Source organism: Bombina bombina, chromosome 4, assembly GCF_027579735.1.
Source record: "Bombina bombina isolate aBomBom1 chromosome 4, aBomBom1.pri, whole genome shotgun sequence".
Lineage (NCBI taxonomy): Eukaryota > Metazoa > Chordata > Amphibia > Anura > Bombinatoridae > Bombina > Bombina bombina.
The window spans coordinates 1,014,512,127-1,014,529,015 of NC_069502.1; the positions used below are offsets into that span (position 1 = coordinate 1,014,512,127).

A 16,889-nucleotide genomic window follows, 5' to 3' on the forward strand; every position below is an offset into this window, starting at 1 on the left:
CAACACATGCCATATTACAAGGCATGCAACATACATAAAGGAGTGTATATTACAAAAGATATAGATATACACACACACACACATACATACTGTATATATATCAAATATAAATAAATATATATATATATATATATATATATATATATATATTTTTTTTTTCATTCATTCATAAGGATCATAAGAGCCATTTTCTGCGGAAAAGGAGAGACGCAAGGAACAAATAAGCTACGCTACTTCCAAAAGTTAATTAAATCGTATTCGGAATTCAGACAGGTTGGAACCCTTGTCTGAAGCTTAAAGTGACAGTCTACACCAACATTTTTCTTATTTAAAAAGATAGATAATCCCTTTATTACCCATTCCCTGTTTTTGCATAACCAACACAGTTATATTAATATACTTTTTACCTCTGTGATTAACTTGTATCTAAGCCTTTGCAGACAACCTCCTTATCTAAGTGCCTTTGACAGACATGCAGTGTAGTCAATCAGAGAAGACTCCCAAATAACTTCACGGGAGTGAGCACAATGTTATCTATATGACACATGTGAAAAAGCACAATCTAACTGTGAAAAACTTTTAAAATGCTCTGAGCTAGGAGGCGGTTTTCAACTGTTTAGAAATCAGTTTGAGCCTAGCTAGGTTTAGCTTTTCAAAAACACCACCAAGGAAACAAAGCAAATTTGATGATAAAATTAAATTGGAAAGTTGTTTAAAATTGCATGCCCTATCTGAATCATGAAAGTTTAGTTTTGACTAGACTGTCCCTTTAAAGATCCAGTACATCTCCCTTTTCTGCAGCAACCTCTTGCGGTCGCCTCCTCTCGGGGGGCATATTACCCTTTCTATGGCCTGTCATCTAAAAGTATTGACACTTTTATTATAGAATGGTGCAAAGTGTCTAAGCAAGGGAGTGCTGGCTTCTCCTGCTTGTATCGTGGATAGATAGTTTCTAATGCGAACCTTAATCTCGTTTGTAGTGAGGCCTACATATTGTAGATGACAAAGTGTACAAGTGAGTAAGTAGATCACGTAAGTCGAAGTGCATTTCAAGCAACTATTAATGGGGAAAGTCTCCCCAGTAGCCTCAGATTTAAACATATTAGACACTGTGATATACTCACACACCCGACACTTTTGTCTACATTTATAGATGCCCTTTTGTGTAAGCCAAGAGCTGATTGGTTTGTTTAGCTCTAGTAAAGAAGAAGGCGACAGGACATTAGCCAATGTTTTTGTCCTCCTATAGGACCAACGTAAGCCGTCATTAACACATTTTTCAAGTTTATTGTCCGATATTGCAGATCTCTGTATATTGGGTACCGAATTCTGTAAGAAAACTTGTGTTAGAATTTTGTAGTGTTTTGGAATAGTCTTGGACCAGATCAGTCCTATTAATCCTTTGCACTTGTCTCTCTGCTTTGTGGATAACTTGATCTGAGTATCCTCTCTTTTTCAATCTGTTGCTAAGTTCTATGGATTGTTCATGGAATGTTTTCTCAAGGGTACAATTTCTCTTAGCCCTAACAAATTGACCCTTTGCCACTGCAAGGGGGACATGATGAGGGTGACCGCTATTGGCATGCAGAAGTGCATTGCCTGCTGATGGTTTCCTATAGATGTTAGTAATAATTTTCCCTTCTTTAGTTCCCTTTAAGGAGATGTCAAGAAAGTTAATAACATCCTATTGTAGTTCAGAAGTTAACTTTATGCCAATGGCATTACAGTTCAAATGATCAATAAATTCCGAGAACTCAGAGTCACTACCCAGCCAAATCAAAAGTAGGTCATCTATGTAGCGTCCATAATTATGGACCAGATGCCTATGGGGGGTAACATCGCCATAGATGTGGGACAGCTCCCACCAACACATAAAAAGGTTGGCATAGGAGAGGGCAAATGTGGCCCCTATAGCTGTCCCACATCTCTGGAGATAGAATTCCCCCTCAAATTTAAAATAATTGTGGGCAAGTAGATACTTGAGTATCCTCAGAATGTATTGCTGAAATTCGTCAGTGTACATATATACATACAAACAAACAAAACAAAGAAAATGGGTATTGTCAGACAGCTGCCAGTACCTAAGATGCTCATCACTAGTAGAAAGGAGGTGGTTAAAGGGACATAAAACAAGTAGGAATAGAATAATATGTACTTAATTAATGTACCTTCAAATTTATACTGCAGTGCCTGACCATTAACTCTATCTTTTAAGTTTCTGAATTGTACAGCTCCAACTTCCCACGCACAATTCATTATATGGCTGTATCTATCTCCACCTTTGCTTTGGTAGAATACAACTTTAACTTTATCTGCTGGAGCATGTCTAGAAGCAAATAAGCTGCTGTGAACTCAGTTAATATACAATGCCTGTGTTTCTCATGCTAAACACGGATAAGGGGAGGTGGATCAGTCTACTCCAGACAGCATGGATATGTAACTCATTTTGTTTATTTTTTAAAATGATTTTAAAATACTTGGCAGCAATGTTTAAACATTTTTTTATGCAAACTATTTTTACTTAATTAGCCCAATTAGGATATGCACAGATCCCAACATGTTTTATTGCATTTTAAAGAGCTGTTGGGGGGGTCAGAAAGGTAGGAGGGTTGAGGACGAATCACTACACTGTATAAAATAAAAATAATAATACAAATAAAAAGGCCTAAACTACAGACTGTCTTCCAGTACCTAACATGATGGTGACCAGTGGGGTGAGGGAGGGAAGATAGCTGTTTGGGAGGGATCAGGGAGTGGGAAGTGTCAGGTGGAAGGAGAATCTCTATGCTGCATCAGAATTAACCTTAAAAGCTAACTGATTAACCCCTTCACTGCCAGGAACTTCACGTAAGCTGCACAGCTGCAAATGGCATTAATCTAATTGCCAAAAAAAGCAATTGCAAAGCCATGCATGTCTGCTATTTTTTTATATGACTGCAACTGGCAGCCAAATAGTGACATAAAATATACCAAAACGGGCCTAGATAAATACCTTTGGTTATCTACTTTAAAAATATATATAGTTTTGACGTATATCAAAAGCCCTGTTTCTGTTTAAACAGAGTGATAGCAAAAATGCTAAAAATTCTCTGGTACTTTTGGCAAGTTTTTCTCTGAAATTCCTGGTAACGAAGGGGTTAAAAGGACAGAAAAGTGCACCCATGCAGATTAAATTTTTTAAATTGAAAGAGAAGCATTTTTGCAACATACTTCTATTAGCAAAAAATGTTTCTAGTAAAAGTTATTACAGTGTCTTAGTGGCATATGCACATATACCCTGAGGGCTATGCATCAGTATTCAAACACCATACCTGCTCAGAGAACTGGCGGTGGTGTGTATTGTGTAGGGCTGCAACTAATGATTATTTTCATAATCGGTTGATCATTTTTTTGATTAATCGGATAAAAAAACAAATATTTTTTTCCTATATTTAAAATAAAATCCATATACTGAGTGTTATAAATATAAACTTTAGACTAAGGGGTAGATTTATCATAGTGCAAGCGGACATGATACGATGTAGCGTATCATGTTCGCTGCACATCATACGCTGTCTGCATTTATCATTGCACCAGCAGTTCTTGTGAACTGCTGGTGCAATACCGCCCCCTGCAGATTTAGGGCCAATCGGCTGCTAGCAGGGGGTGTCAATCAACCCGATCGTATTCAATTGGGTTGATTTCTGTCCGCGGCCTCAGAGCAGGCGGACAAGTTATGGAGCAGCAGTTCATACGTAGCTTGATAAATCGGCCCCTAAAACTTTACATTAACACAACTGTTGGTCCAATTTTTTAAGCAGAAGAACAAGTTTTTATAATTAAGCAAAACAAAACCACAAACTGTTTTAAAAGAGTTAGAACTAGTAATAGGTAGACTACCACTGTTTATAACATTCTGTTATTCACTCTTTAAGAAACTTTGCATTGAAATGCAAAAATGTCAACATGTTCACATGCTCCTGGATGAAGGTTGCTCTTTTTTGAAAGCTATTTTACCTGCAGCAGAGAAGAGGTGCTCAGATAGTGTTGAGGTGCCTGAGATGCATAAGTAGGGTTTTGCCAATTTCACTAAAGCTGGGCTATTTATCTTTGTTAGCTCTCCACCAATGCAAGGGGCCTCTTAAAGTAAGCCTGGTCTTCATTCTGACATAAAAATATCTTGAATATCTATATGCAATGGTAAACAACCAGCTATAAGGTTAGGTGGAAAAATATCTAGCCCACTCTTAAAATAACAGATATATACTTACAGAGGTTGAATTTGGTACATATTTTAATTAATTAAAAATATAAAAAAAAAAAAAAAAAAAAGGCAAAAGGGCTAAAGACTATATCAGTAACAGGACACAGCCTTACACATTTATCTATAGATTACATATAATCAGCAATAGCAAGCGATCCGCTAAAAATTGTGCCAACAGGTAATAGTGACAAACTTGTAACAAATGCCATCAATCTAGGGTTAGGTATAAATAACAAGCTCAGCACTATATTATGCAAAGCACAGTCCCAAATCACCTGATTTAATATAAACAATACAAATTATGAATCCTATTTTATTTCTGGGTTGCACATAAGACAGGAGTAGTTGTAAACTTAAAAAGAAACTTAGTGTCCTGAAAATGTGAAAAGTAAAATGTCTGTAGACATCCTTTAGACTAAGGACATAACCATAAAACACAATACCATGTGCAGGAGCTCATCAGAGTAAAGCAGCTGGTGCTGTGAACAGACCAACTAGTTGCAAACCAACTAATCGATGACATTCATTGACAACTATTTTCATAATTGATTATGCCCATTAGTTGTTGCAGCTCTAGTATTGTGTCTGTGAAGACTTGAAATATTAAAGGTGTGGTGAGTCTCCCGGACTTCATTTTCCCTAATGCATGTTCTTATCTCACGAGAGGTCATACCTACGTACTGTATATTACATTCAGTACAAGTCAACAGATAAATTACATAGGTAGCTCAACAGTTGTAAGACATTTTATGTTTAAATATTTCACCTGTTACCATGCTTGAGAAGCCCTCACCAGCTCTAACAAATTCATACACTTTACACGTTAGGTTATGACATCTGTATACTCCTTTCATTGTCAACCAAGAGTTAAAGATCCTTATCTTTCCTTTTTTAATCTAGTAGGAGCTACACTATTGCCTATAGTCATGCCTCTCATATGCACAACGGCAACCTTCTCTAATTGATTCCACAAGATCGTCAGCTGATCACAGTTGGAAATGTTTCCTCACTATATCACAAACTTGATGGTATTGGTCACTATAGGTAGTAATAAATGTGATTGTCTTGATTTTTAAAGATTTTCCTGGTCTTAAATGTTTTATCTAGAAGATCCTCACTATTAAGGGACTTTACTGACTTTCTTACTCTTTCACCATTGATTCTGATTACCCTTATGCTACCAATCTTTATGTTAGTTGGTCAGCTTGTATGTCAAAGTTGGCCTTAACTGAACAATTTCTAAGGGTTCTAATAAATTATCCCTTTGCGATGGCCCTGAATACCCAGTTTGGGTGGTTGCTTCTATTGTGTAATAATGAATTTCCTGCTGTGGGCGTTCTATAGATTTATGTAGTTGTCAGGGGTACTGTAACCTTTGTTCACGACTCACTATAAATTCTACCCACGCCCCTTCTCAGGTGCCTAGTAATTTACCTCTCTACGCTTTCACGCTCTGCACCAGTTCCGAACTACAGGCTCAGCTTTCAAAACTTTCCTCACTACCAGAATTGTTCCTGCTCAAGCTACTAATCCTTCCAGTGTGTTTCTATCAAGTTCCTGCAGCTTACCGCTGTAGCTCTTTGCCTGCTTGTCTAACCTTCTGGAATAGATCACCAGAACACTGTCTGACGCTTCCCTGCGTCTCCTCTTACTACCGAAAACTTACCAACTGAATCTTCAGCTGCTAAGAATCCAGAAGCCTGTGTATCACCAGCAGCCGTTCACTTAATCTCTAATGCCACGGCAGTAATTCAGCTCCCGTATCCTAACTTAGTAAGTGAACGCCAGTGTTCCAGTGGCCATGACCCCTGTCGTCATACAGAATCTTGGCACTTCTCTTGAAAACTAACTAGAAGTGCCTAGACAAAAGTAACTTTGTCACTAATTACTAAGTTGCTAATTTCTGGTCTGGCATACAAATACAACATTAATACAAGGCATATAAAGGCAACTATATTAACTATTTCAGCAACCACAGATAATTAACCTGCAGTTGAAATCCACACAAATTCCAATATTAATATTTATATTACATTCAAGCGGAATCATAACAGTAGTAATATAACCTGTTCTACTGTTTGTTCACCTCCTTGCCAGATAAATATCAAATTGCCAATGTATCTTTTACACAATACTATATTCTTCTTGCTTGAATTAATATCACCATAGATGTGGGACAGCTCCCCACCAACCCATAAATAAGTAGGAATATGAGGGAGCAAATTTAAAAAAAAAACAAAAAAAAAAAAAAAAACACTAAAGCTTTGAGTTCCTCTTCTTAAAGAATGGATGAGTATAGGGCTTTTACATCAACTCTCAGCAACCCCTGCACTTTCAAAAGTTCCAATAGATGTTTGGTATCCGTCAGGTGGCTTGGAAAACCCTCCACCAATGGCTGGAGGATGGCATCCAGCCATTGGGACAAATGCTCCATCAATGAGCCAATACAACTCACTATTGGACATCCCTGACGATCCTTAGTTGTGGATTTATAGATTTTAGGGAGGTGGTTAAAAATGGGTATAATCTAATTTTCTACAAATAGATGATATGCACATGTGCTTTCATCCAAAATTGCCAAAATTCTTGCCTTCATCCAACAGGTGTTTAGGTTCCTGTTGAAATTTGATTGTTGGATCTTTGTTTTATTTGCCTCTGGAGCCTGAAATTTCTTTTGTTACATTGAGGCCGTCATATGAATCACAGAGTGGATTCCGGTCAGCTGCCCTCAGTACAAGCCAATGAGAGATTGGATGGAAGGGGGTGTGTGAAGTCTTTGACCTGCCATGGAAGACGCTGAATGTAGATCCTTATGCAAACTCACAAATGGAAGTAAAGAGGTGAGCTAGCTTGAAAGAGGGGATGAGAAGAGGAAATAGTGATACAGAGAACTGAGGTACAGTTGAGATGTCTTCCCCGTACCCCTAGGACTGAGCACTTCACTACTTGTCAGAACAGTGAGTCAACTGCGGTTATACAAGTTGGTTCTGTGGCTATATTGTTTCATCTCTATGGAGAACATTGTCTTCCCCCCTTCCCCCTCTCTATCATTTTGCTTTTAACAAGTCTCAGTCTGTTTTTCATTGAATTTTATACAGCATGGTGATAAAAGGTTGACTGGCTAAGGATATAACGAGTAACACACACGATTTGGAAGTGCCTGTTATGTTCTCTTTGAATTTCGTTCTAGAGTGTGGCTGTAACCAAGGTGTGCACAGAGAACCTGTTTGCTTTTTTCTAAGACTTAATTTGTGTCATACAATCCACTGCTTGTATGAGTAGATGTGGTGTTTGAATATTGGTGCATGGACCCATAAAGCATATGTGCGTATGCTGCTGAAAACCAGTAATAACTTTTACAAGAAGCATTTTTGAAATCAAATTATTTGCAGTTACAATGTTTTAAACAAATAAGAAGCTTTGGATTTTCTTTTCCAAGCCTTGCTCATTTATTTATTGTATGTCTAGAATTTCTACATATAAATAGGTTTCTAATAATATAGATCATTTGTAACTAGAGTTAACGAAAAGAACCAATGTAGATTTCAGTCTGACCTTCCTATACCTTTAATACCTATACAAAGTCTAAAAAGCTGATAGCTGGCAAGTGTGTAGCTTTGTTGTGGTTAAAGTTTTCTTTCAGGGAGCAATTACCTAAATTATAGAAGTGCCCTTATTTTTAATTATGCTATTTCGAACCTTGACAATTTATTTTTGACATTCTAATAAGACCTAGTTATTTCAATTGCAAGTTGCGGTTCTTTCATATGCATAACACGGTGCCCTGAATAAAATGATAGTATCTGCAATAATTCATGAAAACCTAAATATATTTTTAGCTGAGTGCTGTGCTCTACGCAAATTTGTATGTATGCTGGGGGAATAAAGTGTTGTCAGTTAGGTTGCCATAGCAACAGGTGAAGCCAAAGCAGATCATATATGATATTGTGTAAAACTTTAGAGCAGGTAAAACCCACTACCTATGAGTGACCAGTTACCCAGTGACACAGAGCCCTTTTCTTTGGGAACTCACCTCCTTTACCAGCTTGGCTTCCCCGTGTTGTATCTCGTAGATCTGCATAACCCCATTGCCCCGTGCCAGGTTTCCCAAACACACGAACTTGGCACTGCTTGGGATCCATTTGCAATCAAATAGAGTGTAGTTCACGGACTTTTGCACGTGAGCAATGATCTGGGGTTTCTCCAGAGGGGAAGTCATGATATGGGGACACTTGTGTCTACCTACTGACAGTACTAGCGTTAAACACTGCTGAATGGCCGCAGACTCGCAGAGTCAGTTGTGTTTGTGGGCGGAACTCAACGTCCTGCCCACACAAGCCACTTCCACTAACAGCAGCTGAGGGCTTCATTGCATTGCTGTCTATAGCGCGCCAGACAATATAAGACTGAGACCCAAATGCATCTCTACATTAATTAAATTTAGGCATGCACGCTTGGTGAAAATAAAATGTCGTAGCAGGGAGCATAGTTTTATGTCCGTAATATAAATCAGGAAACAAATTAGGCGTCTTATAAAGGATATGACATCATCCGGTCTTTATAGATGACGTAATTTTGGAACTACTCTATTTGATACTGTATGTTGTAAAATTGTAGCCACGCCCCTTTTGGTATCCCGGATGATATCGGCTCTGCACGTGTTGTTTTGGGAGTGTGGATATCAGCTATAAGTTTAATATGGAGACTGAAAATGTGGCTGTTACCACAGATGACAACTTTGTTAATGTGACTACCAAGAAAAGCAGGAAGCGGAGAGCTGCGGAGGACAAGCCCATGGACACCGGGGAGCAGCCCAGCAAGAGGCCGGATTTTCCTCCGATATCCGGGGATAAACTTATGGTATGATGTGTCACTCTGTATAACTTTAAATTATTTGTTCATCTATATATTATCCTATTGATTAAAGCAGTAGGAACTCACGGGTTTTCAAAAAGAAGAAAATATGTATATTTCAATTAAATATAGATTCCAAAATATGTGTATAATATATATATATATATATATATATATATATATATATATATACACACACTTATTATTGTTTGTGTTTTACCCCCCAAAAATGTGTGATAAAACTGGACATATAGAAATAATGTAAGTTTTGTTACCAGTTGTAACAAACCATGATCAGACTTTTTTTTTTTTTTTTTAACACCATATCACTTATTGCTATGTAACTTGCATTCACGAATAAGGGATCCACTTCCCTTGGATGTGCAAAACTTACTCCACCCCTTCCCTTTAACCTGTTTTAAAGGGATAGTCAAGTCAAAATTAAACTTTCATGATTCAGATAGTGCATGCATTGTACTTTTATCACACTTGCTTTGTTCTCTTGGTATTTGTTGAAAGCTAAACCTAGGTAGGCTCATGCTAATTACTTTTTTCTATATATTTTTTTTATTATTGTCAGAATAAGAAAAAAAAAATAACATACTCTCAGCCATACACAACTGAGTATAATTTGTACATAGACAGAAAAAAAAGTAATTCAAAATAATAACATCAAAAACACATTTGAATGAGTGCATAAAGATTTAATATCCATATCCTGACATTTTAAAGAATTTATATATTGCGAGAAGGAAAACAAGAACATCCATTTTTTAGACGCATATATTAGAATTATAAATATTTCAAGAGCAAGAAAAGACTGGAGTCAAGCTATCAGACAGTTTAAAAATCCAAGTCAAGCTATAAGACACTGTTTTGGAGCTATCAGACAGGTTTAAAACAGTAGTCAAGCTATCAGACACTTATTTGCTAGTACTTTCTTAAGATTATTAAAGGCTGTACCATACATATATGCTAATAAGAAATGTTTTAATGAATACCACAAGCATTTTTGTTATAAATGTCACTCAAATGTAAAAAAAAAGTCATATTCCAGCATTTCTCTAAGCGTTAAAAACAAAATTCCCCATTGTGCCACTACATTTTCACCACAGCTAGTTCAAACAATGACCCCACTAAGATATCACAAAGTATGGAAACTTTTTATTGTGGAATTTTAAAAATATAAGGCCCCAAACTTCCCTAAAAATTGCAAAAATCATCACTTTCAAGCAATTTCACTTAGGGATAAAAGCAAAATCTCCCATTGTGCCACTACATTTTCACCACAGCTAGCTCACACAATGACCCCTCTACGATATCATAGATTTTGGAGAGTTTTTACTGTGGAATTTTAAAAATATTGGGCCCCAAATGTCCCTCGAATTTCATAAATTGGCCCTTTTCAGCAAATTCACTTAGGAATAAAAAAGAAATCTCCCATTGTTCCACTAAAATTTCACCACAGCTAGCTCACACAATGACCCCTCTACGGTATCACTAAGTTTGGACCATTTTTACTGTGGAATTTTAAAAATATTGGGCCCCAAATGTCCCTTGAATTTCATAAATCGGCCCTTTTCAGCAAATTCACTTAGGAATAAAAAAGAAATCTCCCATTGTTCCACTAAAATTTCACCACAGCTAGCTCACACAATGACCCCTCTACGATATCACAAAGTTTGGAGACTTTTTACTGTGGAATTTTAAAAATATTGGGACCCATATGTCCCTCGAATTGCATAAATAGGCCCTTTTCAGCAAATTCACTTAGGAATAAAAAAGAAATCTCCCATTGTTCCACTAAAATTTCACCACAGCTAGCTCACACAATGACCCCTCTACGGTATCACTAAGTTTGGACCATTTTTACTGTGGAATTTTAAAAATATTGGGCCCCAAATGTCCCTTGAATTTCATAAATCGGCCATTTTCAGCAAATTCACTTAGGAATAAAAAAGAAATCTCCCATTGTTCCACTAAAATTTCACCACAGCTAGCTCAGACAATGACCCTCTACGATATCACAAAGTTTGGAGACTTTTTACTGTGGAATTTTAAAAATATTGGGCCCCATATGTCCCTCGAATTGCATAAATAGGCCCTTTTCAGCAAATTAACTTAGGAATAAAAAAGAAATCTCCCATTGTTCCACTAAAATTTCACCACAGCTAGCTCACACAATGACACCTCTATGGTATCACTAAGTTTGGACCATTTTTACTGTGGAATTTTAAAAATATTGGGCCCAAATGTCCCTTGAATTTCATAAATCGGCCCTTTTCAGCAAAATCACTTAGGAATAAAATAGAAATCTCCCATTGTTCCACTAAAATTTCACCACAGCTAGCTCACACAATGACCCCTCTACGGTATCACTAAGTTTGGACTATTTTTACTGTGGAATTTTAAAAATATTGGGACCCATATGTCCCTCGAATTGCATAAATAGGCCCTTTTCAGCAAATTAACTTAGGAATAAAAAAGAAATCTCCCATTGTTCCACTACAATTTCACCACAGCTAGCTCACATAATGACCCCTCTACGATATCACACATTTTGGAGAGTTTTTACTGTGGAATTTTAAAAATATAGGGCCCCAAATGTGCCTTGAATTTCATAAATCGGCCCTTTTCAGCAAATTCACTTAGGAATAAAAAAGAAATCTCCCATTGTTCCACTAAAATTTCACCACAGCTAGCTCACACAATGACCCCTCTACGATATCACAAAGTTTGGAGGCTTTTTACTGTGGAATTTTAAAAATATAGAGCCCCAAATGTGCCTTGAATTTCATAAATCGGCCCTTTTCAGCAAATTCACTTAGGAATAAAAAATAAATCTCCCATTGTTCCACTAAAATCTCACCACAGCTAGCTCACACAATGACCCCTCTATGGTATCACTAAGTTTGGACTATTTTTACTGTGGAATTTTAAAAATATTGGGCCCCAAATGTCCCTCGAATTGCATAAATAGGCCCTTTTCAGCAAATTAATTTAGGAATAAAAAAGAAATCTCCCATTACTCCACTAAAATTTCACCACAGCTAGCTCACACAATGACCACTCTATGGTATCATTAAGTTTGGACCATTTTTACTGTGGAATTTTAAAAATATTGGGCCCCAAATGTCCCTTGAATTTCATAAATCGGCCCTTTTCAGCAAATTCACTTAGGAATAAAAATGAAATCTCCCATTGTTCCACTAAAATTTCACCACAGCTAGCTCACACAATGACCCCTCTATGATATCACAAAGTTTGGAGACTTTTTACTGTGGAATTTTAAAAATATTGGGACCCATATGTCCCTCGAATTGCATAAATAGGCCCTTTTCAGCAAATTCACTTAGGAATAAAAAAGAAATCTCCCATTGTTCCACTAAAATTTCACCACAACTTGCTCACACAATGACCCCTCTATGGTATCACTAAGTTTGGACCATTTTTACTGTGGAATTTTAAAAATATTGGGCCCAAATGTCCCTTGAATTTCATAAATCGGCCCTTTTCAGCAAAATCACTTAGGAATAAAATAGAAATCTCCCATTGTTCCACTAAAATTTCACCACAGCTAGCTCACACAATGACCCCTCTACGGTATCACTAAGTTTGGACTATTTTTACTGTGGAATTTTAAAAATATTGGGCCCCAAATGTCCCTCAAATTGCAAAAATAGTCACTTTCCAATAAATTTCACTTTGGGATAAAAAAGAAATCTCCCATTGTTCCACTAAAATGTCACCACAGCTAGCTCACACAATGACCCCTCTACGATATCACACATTTTGGAGAGTTTTTACTGTGTAATTTTAAAAATATAGGGCCCCAAATGTGCGTTGAATTTCATAAATCGGCCCTTTTCAGCAAATTCACTTAGGAATAAAAAAGAAATCTCCCATTGTCCCATTTAAATTTCAACACAGCTAGCTCACACAATGACCCCTCTACGATATCACAAAGTTTGGAGACTTTTTACTGTGGAATTTTAAAAATATTGGGACCCATATGTCCCTCGAATTGCATAAATAGGCCCATTTCAGCAAATTCACTTAGGAGTAAAAAAGAAATCTCCCATTGTTCCACCAAAATTTTACCACAGCTAGCTCACACATTGACCCCTCTACAGTATCACTAAGTTTGGACCATTTTTACTGTGGAATTTTAAAAATATTGGGCCCCAAATGTCCCTTGAATTTCATAAATCGGACCTTTTCAGCAAATTCACTTAGGAATAAAAAAGAAATCTCCCATTGTTCCACTAAAATTTCACCACAGCTAGCTCTCACAATGACCCCTCTACGATTTCACACATTTTGGAGATTTTTTACTGTGGAATTTTAAAAATATTGGGCCCCAAATGTCCCTTGAATTTCATAAATTGGCCCTTTTCAGCAAATTCACTTAGGAATAAAAAAGAAATCTCCCATTGTTCCACTAAAATTTCACCACAGCTAGCTCACACCATGACCCCCTCTATGGTATCACTAAGTTTGGACCACTTTTACTGTGGAATTTTAAAAATATTGGGCCCCAAATGTCCCTTGAATTTCATAAATTGGCCCTTTTTAGCAAATTCACTTAGGAATAAAAAAGAAATCTCCCATTGTTCCACTAAAATTTCACCACAGCTAGCTCACACAATGACCCCTCTACGATAACACAAAGTTTGGAGACTTTTTACTGTGGAATTTAAAAAATATTGGGCCCCAAATGTCCCTCGAATTGCATAAATTGGCCCTTTTCAGCAAATTCACTTAGAATAAAAAAAGAAATCTCCCATTGTGCCACTAAAATTTCACCACAGCTAGCTCACACAATGACCCCTCTACGGAATCACTAAGGCCTAGATTTAGAGTTGGGCGGTAGCCGTGAAAACCAGCGTTAGAGGCTCCTAACGCTGGTTTTGGGCTACCTCCGGTATTTAGAGTCAGTCATTAAAGGGTCTAACGCTCACTTTCCAGCCGCGACTTTTCCATACCGCAGATCCCCTTACGTCATTTGTGTATCCTATCTTTTCAATGGGATCTTTCTAACGCCGGTATTTAGAGTCGTGGCTGAAGTGAGCGTTAGAAATCTGATGACAAAACTCCTGCCGCAGAAAAAAGTCAGTAGTTAAGAGCTTTCTGGGCTAACGCCGGTTTATAAAGCTCTTAACTACTGTGCTCTAAAGTACACTAACACCCATAAACTACCTATATACCCCTAAACCGAGGTCCCCCCACATCGCCGCCACTCGATTAAATTTTTTTAACCCCTAATCTGCCGACTGCCACCTACGTTATACTTATGTGCCCCTAATCTGCTGCCCCTAACACCGCCGACCCCTATATTATATTTATTAACCCCTAACCTGCCCCCCACAACGTCGCCGCCAGCTACCTACAATAATTAACCCCTAATTTGCCGACCGCAAAGCGCCGCCAACTATGTTATCCTTATGTACCCCTAATCTGCTGCCCCTAACACCGCCGACCCCTATATAATATTTATTAACCCCTAATCTGCCACCCTCAACGTCTCCTCCACCTGCCTACACTTATTAACCCCTAATCCGCCTCACTCCCTCCTCAATAACCCTATAATAAATAGTATTAACCCCTAATCTGCCCTCCCTAACAATGCCGACACCTAACTTTAAGTATTAACCCCTAATCTGCCGACCGAATCTCGCCGCTACTGTAATAAATGGATTAACCCCTAAAGCCAAGTCTAACCCTAACACTAACACCCCCCTAAGTTAAATATAATTTAAATCTAACAAAATAAATTAACTCTTATTAAATAAATTATTCCTATTTAAAACTAAATACTTACCTGTAAAATAAACCCTAATATAGCTACAATATAAATTTATAATTATATTATAGCTATTTTAGGATTTATATTTATTTTACAGGTAACTTTGTATTTATTTTAACCAGGTACAATAGCTATTAAATAGTTAAGAACTATTTAATAGCTAAAATAGTTAAAATAATTACAAAATTACCTGTAAAATAAATCCTAACCTAAGTTACAATTAAACCTAACACTACACTATCAATAAATTAATTAAATGCAATATCTACAAATAAATACAATGAAATAAACTAACTAAAGTACAAAAAATAAAAAAGAACTGTTACAAAAAATAAAAAAATATTTACAAACATTAGAAAAATATTACAACAATTTTAAACTAATTACACCTACTCTAAGCCCCCTAATAAAATAACAAAGACCCCCAAAATAAAAAAATGCCCTACCCTATTCTAAATTAAATAAGTTCAAAGCTCTTTTACCTTACCAGCCCTGAAAATGGCCCTTTGCGGGGCATGCCCCAAAGAATTCAGCTCTTTTGCCTGTAAAAAAAACATACAATACCCCCCCCAACATTACAACCCACCACCCACATACCCCTAATCTAACCCAAACCCCCCTTAAATAAACCTAACACTAAGCCCCTGAAGATCTCCCTACCTTGTCTTCACCTCACTGGGTCCCGATCTGTCCAGAAGAGCCTCCGATGTCTTGATCCAAGCCCAAGCGGGGGGCTGAAGAGTGACGTCCATCCTCGGGCTGAAGTCTGGACCCAAGCGGCGGCTGAAGAACTCAATCATCGGGCTGAAGTCGGAAGTCCATCATCGGGATGAAGTCTTCTATTAAGCCGCATCTTCAATCTTCTTTCTTCCGGAGCGGAGCGAGCCATCTTATTCCAAGCCGACGCGGAACATCTTCTTCAACCGACGCCTACTAGCCGAATGACGGTTCCTTTAAATGACATCATCCAAGATGGCATCCCTCGAATTCCGATTGGCTGATAGGATTCTATCAGCCAATCGGAATTAAGGTAGGAATATTCTGATTGGCTGATGGAATCATCCAATCAGAATCAAGGTCAATCCGATTGGCTGATCCGATCAGCCAATCAGATTGAGCTCGCATTCTATTGGCTGTTCCGGTCAGGTGTCAGCGATAGCGGGGGCGGCAGATTAGGGGTTAATAAGTGTAAGGTTAGGGATGTTTAGACTCGGGGTTCATGTTAGAGTGTTAGGTGCAGACGTAGGAAGTGTTTCCCCATAGGAAATAATGGGGCTGCGTTAAGAGCTGAACGCTGCTTTTTTGCAGGTGTTAGGTTTTTTTTCAGCTCAAACAGCCCCATTGTTTCCTATGGGGGAATCGTGCACGAGCACGTTTTTGAAGCTGGCCGCGTCCGTAAGCACCGCTGGTATCTAGAGTTGCAGTGGCGTTAAATTATGCTCTATGCTCCCTTTTTGGAGCCTAACGCACTGAAAACCCTGCCATTATGTGAACTCTAAATACCAGCGGTATTTAAAAGGTGCGGGGAAAAAAAAGCATGCGTTAGCTACGTGGGTCGTTACCGACAAAACTCTAAATCTAGGCGTAAGTTTGGACCATTTTTACTGTGGAATTTTAAAAATATTGGGCCCCAAACGTCCCTTGAATTTCATAAATCGGCCCTTTTCAGCAAATTCACTTAGGAATAAAAAAGAAATCTCCCATTGTTCCACTAAAATTTGTGAGCTAGCTGCTAGCTCCTAAGTGAATTTGCTGAAAAGGGCCGATTTATGAAATTCAAGGCACATTTGTGGCCCTATATTTTTAAAATTCCACAGTAAAAAGTCTCCAAACTTAGTGATACCGTAGAGGGATCATTGTGTGAGCTAGCTGTGGTGAAATTTTAGTGGAACAATGGGAGATTTCTTTTTTATTCCTAAGTGAATTTGCTGAAAAGGGCCGATTTATGAAATTCAAGGCACATTTGGGGCCCTATATTTTTAAAAT

At 37.7% G+C, this 16,889-nt stretch overlaps 2 protein-coding genes across 2 annotated transcripts in view; one reads left to right on the top strand and one right to left on the bottom strand.

Annotated features, from left to right (window-relative positions):
• DNAAF10 (dynein axonemal assembly factor 10) overlaps nt 1-8,558 on the bottom strand; it is a 50,670-nt gene extending 42,112 nt beyond the window's left edge. The window contains exon 1 of the mRNA XM_053712108.1: nt 8,277-8,558. Coding sequence (XP_053568083.1) covers nt 8,277-8,462 — 186 coding nt within the window. The 5' untranslated portion in view covers nt 8,463-8,558. The remainder of the gene's footprint in view (nt 1-8,276) is intronic.
• Nucleotides 8,559-8,859: 301 nt separating this feature from the next.
• PNO1 (partner of NOB1 homolog) overlaps nt 8,860-16,889 on the top strand; it is a 37,700-nt gene continuing 29,670 nt past the window's right edge. The window contains exon 1 of the mRNA XM_053712109.1: nt 8,860-9,103. Within this exon, the coding sequence (XP_053568084.1) occupies nt 8,942-9,103 (162 nt within the window). The 5' untranslated portion in view covers nt 8,860-8,941. The remainder of the gene's footprint in view (nt 9,104-16,889) is intronic.